Source organism: Zingiber officinale, chromosome 2B, assembly GCF_018446385.1.
Source record: "Zingiber officinale cultivar Zhangliang chromosome 2B, Zo_v1.1, whole genome shotgun sequence".
Taxonomy (NCBI): domain Eukaryota; kingdom Viridiplantae; phylum Streptophyta; class Magnoliopsida; order Zingiberales; family Zingiberaceae; genus Zingiber; species Zingiber officinale.
Genome location: NC_055989.1, coordinates 101281204 through 101288610, shown reverse-complemented (window position 1 = coordinate 101288610; position 7407 = coordinate 101281204). Strand labels below are relative to the sequence as shown.

The 7407-nt window shown below is 36.7% G+C and overlaps 2 protein-coding genes across 2 annotated transcripts; both read left to right on the top strand.

Annotated features, from left to right (window-relative positions):
- Positions 1-587: 587 nt before the first annotated feature.
- Positions 588-4257, top strand: LOC122046528 (probable serine/threonine-protein kinase PBL7). Its single transcript, XM_042607266.1, has 5 exons — positions 588-1142; positions 1295-1433; positions 3210-3468; positions 3590-3722; positions 3841-4257. The coding sequence occupies exons 1-5, from the start codon at positions 684-686 to the stop codon at positions 4072-4074; spliced, it is 1224 nt and encodes a 407-aa protein (XP_042463200.1). The 5' UTR covers positions 588-683; the 3' UTR covers positions 4075-4257.
- A 2206-nt stretch (positions 4258-6463) lies between these two features.
- On the top strand, positions 6464-7189 carry LOC122046527 (dynein light chain LC6, flagellar outer arm-like). Its single transcript, XM_042607264.1, has 2 exons — positions 6464-6760; positions 6831-7189. Exons 1-2 carry the CDS (start codon positions 6623-6625, stop codon positions 6972-6974), a joined length of 282 nt encoding a protein of 93 aa, XP_042463198.1. The 5' UTR covers positions 6464-6622; the 3' UTR covers positions 6975-7189.
- The last annotated feature ends 218 nt before the right edge of the window (positions 7190-7407 follow it).

The following is a 7407-nucleotide window of genomic DNA, read 5'->3' as shown; positions in this document are numbered from 1 at the left end:
TATAATTATTATTGTTAAATTAAAAAAAAATAATAAGGAAGGGCAAAAAGGCCATTTAAGCGCACACTTTCCGGCGTCCTCAACTCCCGCCGCTGTGCATGTACAGTGTGCCGCGCAAATGCTCCCCTGTCGTTTCAAATTACAGAGCCCCACGCACTTCTACGGCCTCTTCATCCCTGTACGGATTCGGACACCAAACGCTCTTATTGCCCAACCAAAATCGATAAGACCGTCGAGCTGCCGCGTTGCCACGGCGAGGATTCTCGTTCGCTGAGTTGGCGCGCGCACGCGAAGCCTCAAAAGCGCGAACGCCTGCAGCCTTCCGCAGCTGCCACTGGCACTGTCTGCGCTCGGGAAAGAGAAACCCATTTTTGAATAAAATTTTCTTAAAATATAAACAGTTTGTTTAAACTTTAAACGTAACTTTTTCTTAACATATCGAAATTTGCTAGAAGTAAATTGATGATATAAATAATTTTTTTATTTTATAGAAAAAAAATTATGGGTTTGAAAGATTTTATTTTAAAATTAAAATCTGAAAACAAAAAAGAAAGATGTTAATGGGGTTTGTTCTGTTACTTTTTATGCATACCTTCTTCCTTTCCGTCTCGTCAGTGAACTGTACTTCTCCTTCCTCTTACTCCGAGTTCGAGCAGCGGCCAGCGGGTGCCGTGTTGCCGCCAATGGACGCAGAGGAGAGAAGGGAGGAGAGCGCGACGCTGGTGGTGATCGTGGTCCTCGCGGTGCTCGCCCTCGCCTCTCTGCTCTTCGCCTTCGGTTACTACTGCTACATCCGCAGCAAGGTCGTCCGACGCCGCAAGGCCCTCAAGGATGACGGCCAGAAGGTGTCGGGTGACGAGGTTGCCAAGGATGTGGATGGCGAGGTGGAAGTTGTGGTCGCAGCGGGGAAAGGCAGCGGCGGTGGCGGCAGAGGAGGAGGAGGAAGAGGAAGAGGAATGCAAGTGTTCTCCTACAAGCAGATGCACGCGGCCACGAATGGATTTGGGAAAGGGAATGCAATTGGACGTGGGAGCTTCGGGTCTGTGTACAAGGGAACCCTCCCGCCGCCCGACGGCAGGAAGGTGGCCGTCAAGCTAATGGACAGCGGCGGGAAGCAAGGGGAAGAGGAGTTCAAGATGGAGGTGATGATGATTTCTCTAATAACCGAAACAACATTTTCTCCTTTTTACTAATAACCCAGACAAAAATCCTTTCTTTGAACGTTTGGATCCTTTTCCTCCCTTCTTGTGCTTGATCTGTTTTTGGAATGAAGCTAATTTCCATCAGATGATAGGTGGAACTACTGACGCGACTCCGGTCGGCGTATTTACTGGCATTGATCGGCTACTGCTCAGAAGGTGGTCACAGGCTGTTGGTTTATGAGTACATGGCCAATGGAAGCCTCCAGGAACATCTGTATCCTGCCACGAGTTGTACGCAAGCTATTTTTTCTGTGAAGATTTCTTGTAATTTCTTCTGGTTGTTTACTGTTATTGGTATTGAAATGTAGGGGATAACATCTGATAATTGGTTGTTGGTTGCAAAAATGTTAGGTCAAACTCTTAGGCCAAGATTCTGACATCTTAATATACAGGAAAACGAAGATACTTCAACAATGAAACGACATGACTAGAAGAAGAAAAATAGTTCTCAACTTTAAGGCTCGTTTCTCCTTTTGGTAGATATTATGATATAAGGATCATTGCAGAAATTGTTGTGAGCTACTTAATTTACTCACAATTTGTATGACTGCATTATTCATCATGATCCAACTGGGAGAAAGGCTATGTTTTAGAGTGCCAAAGAAATGGCAAGGCAGAAGCAGTTGCTTCAGCTGGGTTACTTAATTAGTCATTGCCTCTATCACTTTTGCTCGTGTGCTTATTTCTCTACTAATTTTCCTTGATTTACTTGTGTTCCTTGTTTTTTTTTCATTTGGAAAGAAAGAAATAGGACTTCAAAATGGTTTGTGGTATTCTGAATTAAATGATAATAGATTATTTATTTCTAGTCTTTGCATATCAAGGTATGCTCGATGTCATCATGCAGCTTGCTTTTTGTCGAGTGTCATTTGATACCTCTAGTCTTTACTGAAACTGTATCTTGTTAAGATATGTATAAGCAATCTTCAGTTATCTACATGAAATAGACATTTGACCTTGATGACAAATTTACCTCGTCTATAGAAAGTCATACGATTAGTTTTTCTTTTCATAGTGGAAATTTAACAATGTACCACTTACCACAAACAAAATGGCAAAATAAATACTTTCAAACCAATTCTCATTGGCCAGTTAGACTTTAAATCTAGAAATAACAATGCTAAGATTGGTAAAATATATTTTCAAAAGAATTCTCATTAAGCAATGTGTTTCTTCTCCATTTTGATCTGATAAATATAACCAGTGTTTAGAATACCATGCCAGACTTCTTGGTATAATCGTTCTTCCTTGTTCGACCAAAGCTTGTTATCCGGACCACTCTTTTGTTGGGTGTCCTTGTGAACCAGTTATACTGAGTGGTTTGAGGTCCAACTAAGGACTTAAATATTCATTATGGGTGTGCAAATACATTAATGGAACATATACATGTTTATAAGTTAAGCACTCCTTCAGCTTCAAAAATAACAGGAGAGTGAATCCCCGTAACCTACTTTCTTGAACAATTCAGTTAAAATGGGTAAGTTTTAAATTGTTGAATAGGATCTACCAGAGCCAAACTAAGGTCCAAATAGCTGGATGAAAATGTAGTGACTCAGTGATGTAGACAATCTTATTGATTCCTTATATATGTGCATGCAATTACACAAGTTGCTTATGATTTGTAGCATACTAGGCATCTGCATATACTTCGGATCATGTGAGCAAAATAATTGAAAGGTCTTCGGGTACTTTGAGAAAGAAAACAGTTCTGGACCATAAATTGAGTCACATTTTCTTCTTTTACATTTAGATTCTCTAATGTTCATATTTGACGTTATTTTTCTTATTCTAAAGACAATCGATAAGTGTATTCAAATTGCTGTTTTTGTACTAGATGTTCAAAAATTGTGTATGCATGGTTAAAAATGGGTGGCACATACATCTTGTTCTTGTTTTTCTCAAGCAAAAGGGAACAAAAGTATCTCCTGGCAATGTATTCTTCATGAGACCATTACAAATCCATTTGAAGATAGGAAAAAAAATTCACATTATTAATTGCATCTTCAGGTTCGATTGGTGGTGTGTCAAAGTTGGATTGGGAGATTAGGATGAAGATAGCTCTTGAGGCTGCTAAAGGTCTTGAATATTTGCATGAGCAAGTCAATCCACCAGTAATTCACAGGGACTTAAAGAGTAGTAATATCCTGTTGGACAAAGATTTCCATGCAAAAGTTTCTGACTTTGGTCTAGCCAAATTTGGATCTGAAAAAGCAGGAGGTCATGTTTCGACCCGAGTTCTTGGTACCCAAGGCTATGTAGCCCCAGAGTAAAATTCCAAAATGTCACATTATTGTGTTCCAATAACATTGTGGTGAAGTCTAAAGCAACCACAATTAAGAAATGATTGGTTGTCTTGCCTAATTGAAGCTTCTTATTTTCTTCTTCAGGTACGCACTAACAGGTCATTTGACTACAAAATCAGATGTTTACAGCTACGGCGTTGTGCTCTTGGAGTTGCTTACGGGCAGAGTTCCAGTTGACATGAACAGACCTCCTGGGGAAAGTATTCTAGTGTCTTGGGTAAACATCCAATATTCTCAATGTAGATAATTCACACTGCATTGGAACTACATTTTTCAGCCCCTCTGCAGTAGTATTCTATTATATACTAATTCCATTTATTTTTCTTTTGCTAAAGGCACTTCCTCAACTAACAGATCGCGAGAAGGTTGCGCAAGTTATGGATCCAGCATTGGAAGGGCAGTATTCCCTGAAAGAAGCTGTTCAGGTTGCTGCAATCGCAGCTATGTGTGTGCAGCCAGAGGCTGATTACAGACCTCTTATGGCCGATGTAGTCCAGTCACTGGTCCCTCTGACACAGCACAAATCAGCCACAAAGGCCAGCGGTGGCTCCAATTTACAAGCTCTATAGAACTGGTCACTTACCTGGCTTTCTTAATCTGCAAGATCGCACTAATTTGTGACTTAGAAACATGTTAGTAATGGATTTGTTAGAGCTATTTGTGGTAAAATTATGTTTCAACTTGTGAAATTGAAACACCTCTTTGTTTTGTGTATTCTCTGATATGAAAGTTGATGCGGCGCTTTTCTACCATTTCCACATGTCCCGTGTGGCAAGAGGGGTCAAACATGATCTAAAGGGAATGAAACCTCGCTCAGATAAGATTCAGATTTGATTGAACCAGTTTGGTACATTTATTTCAGAGATTCAAGATACAAGTCTTAGTTCTCGATCCCGACTCACTTACTGGCTTAGTCTTAGCTACTCATTTCCTGGCTCGATCTTAGCTACTGATTCCGACTCCATCTCAATCTATCTCAATCTTAGTGATTGATTCTGATTTTGATTCCAGTCTCAATCCCAGCAACCAACGTTGACTTAGTCTCGGCCTCACATCCACTCTAGCTTAGCATTATATCTCGTTATCATCCGTGTCTTAGCCTCAGTCTTCAATATCTACTCCGGCTCCGTATCATATTTCGACACCACCTATTTGACCCACCTCAGTTGTCATTGAGGATTGTTTCTCTGCAAATATTCCATAACAAGTGTTGTTGGATAAATGGAGAGGCGGTTATAGGATTATTAGATCTGGTCTCTTGGATATCTTGTTCCAAACACGTCGCGCTTAATGAATACTAAGGTAACTAATGGCTATTGTATCTAGCCCTCTTTGTTAGCTCATACAAAGAAAATAGAGAAGCATGCTTTACAATAGCAGACGTGAAGATACTTTTCTAAACACTTAATGGGAGGGAGATTGGAGTAGAAACTCAAGTAGAGAATGCGTTTATATGCACTCAATATCTTAAAAAGAAAGAAAAGAAATTCTAATATATGTATCTCAATTCTAATTTTGTAAAGAAAAAAAATAGATCTTTCAAAAAAAGGAAATCTTTTAACATAAATTTAAAACAAAATGTTGTTATAGATTAATTATAATCCATAATTATCAAGATACTAAAAAATATCCTAAATATCATAAAAATAAAAATTACTAAAAATAATAATAAAATCTTTAGGTTGAACTTAGATGGTAGAATTTGAGCTTAAAAATGATGGTTACAAGTACCCCATAACAAATATCAATTTTAAATTCTGCATGTATGGTGGTGACAAACAGAACCTAATTCTAAATCTTAAGTGTTAAAAATTATAATTATTTAAAATTCAAAGGACGTATTTGGTTGGGGGTTATCCTTGATAACCCCGGTTATCCATCTAAAGTTATCAACAAAAATCATGTTTGATTTAGATAATCGGTAATTCCCAAGTAATGATCCATGCTCAACACGTCAACAAAAGGACATGCAATCCGGAATTAGAAAACCTCGAAAAAGTGAGCTTTTTTTTTATTACGGAGTTAACGAAATTTTTTAATAAAAAATACTCCTAAAATTTTTTATAATGAAAATTTTATTTTAAATTATAAAAATTAAATTAAAATGAAAATATCTGATATTTTATTTTACAAACGTAAAGTAAAAAAAACGTAACCAACAAAAGAGAAAGACGAAAAAAAATGTGTAACAAAAAAAGAAAAAAAAACGTAAAAAACATAACAAAAAAATTAAAAAACGTAATTTTTTTTTAAAAAAATAACAAAAAAGGGGAGAAAAAACGTTAAAAAAACAACGTTAAAAAAACTTTTAAAAATGAAAAAAAAAAAAAAAAAGAAAAGCATAAAGTTTAAAATAATAATAATAATAATAAATATAATAAAAATAAAAAATTTAAAAAGAAAAAAATATTTATAATTAATTTTATAATAAAGGATAATACAATAAAATAATAAAACAGATTACACATTAAAATTTTCAAACAAATAATTTTTTATTATATTATATAGATTGAATCAAATAATATTAAAATATATTTTATTCTCTGTAAATTTGATTATATAATTATTTAATAATTATATAATTAAAATTATATATAAAATTATAACTAAAAATACTTTTAAAAAAAAATCATGTTGGATTCATTGCACACGGAGAAGACATTGGTTGGATTATTCATGATTTAATCATCCATTGATATTTAGGCCGGAAAAAACCCTCCAAACAACCAGTCAAAAGTGGGTCTATTATTGTGGTGGATAAGGAAGCACCATTCTTCCGTGGTGCACTGGCTGACAAAGCACTGCGGTACGATATTCCGGTGAGACTACCTGGCAGAGCAAAAAAAGATATTTTGATATTTATCCAGGACATAAAGCGTAACCAAAGTGCATATAATGAAAAATATCTATACCTGTTTCAACGGATTAACATGACTAAAAATTGGCCATTAAATTCCTGCCTCTCCTCCATTATCCACACCCTGTCTTTTTGCGTCGGTTGGGACGTACGTAACAAAGCTCGTTTTTTTAACAAAGAGGAAGAGTTTGTGCCGATTTTTAGAGGTCTCTTCCTCCTAATTTTTCATCAAAAACAAAGCTTCTGAGTTCTGAGAGAAGATGTTGGAAGGCAAGGGGATGATCCAAGACACAGACATGCCATTGGAGATGCAGCTCCAAGCCATGTCCTCCGCCAGCGAAGCTCTCGACCTCTTCGACGTCTTGGATTGCAGGAACATCGCCGGCCACATCAAGAAGGTTGGTTTTTTTTTTTTAAAAAAAAAAAAGGTGTTCGAAATGGAAAACTGCATTTCTTCTCCTGTTTCAGGAATTTGATGTGGTGTATGGACCTGGATGGCAGTGCGTTGTGGGATCAAATTTTGGGTGTTTTTTTACACACTCTAAGGGGACCTTCATCTACTTCTGCTTGGAGTCTCTCAAGTTTCTCATCTTTAAAGGAGCTTCTGCATAGTTTGAACCATTGCATACTGGAGAGTGGAATCTACTGTAGATAGCACTTTTCTCCTTCGAAATACTGAATTATATTCAGACTTGATACGATCAAACTTCAAATGTTTCTTAGAATTCACATGGTGGAAAGATCTGTAAACTTGTGACTACGCATGTAAAAGAAAGGTTTGGCATACCAAACCATCGTTTCAATGAAACTTGGGGTTAAGTGATAAACGTGTAGACGGGAAGGAAACTAGAATTTTACTTGACAAAGATGCATGTTGATGGAATATTAATTCTGTCAATTCAATTTCATCAGTGACAATGAGGCTTCCATGTCAAAACAAGCAAGTTGCTCGTCCACATTAAGAAAAAGTTGATTGATTTTGCAATTAAATATCAAAATGAAGTGCTAAGAATGTATGTTTCTATACGATGACAAAAGATGAATA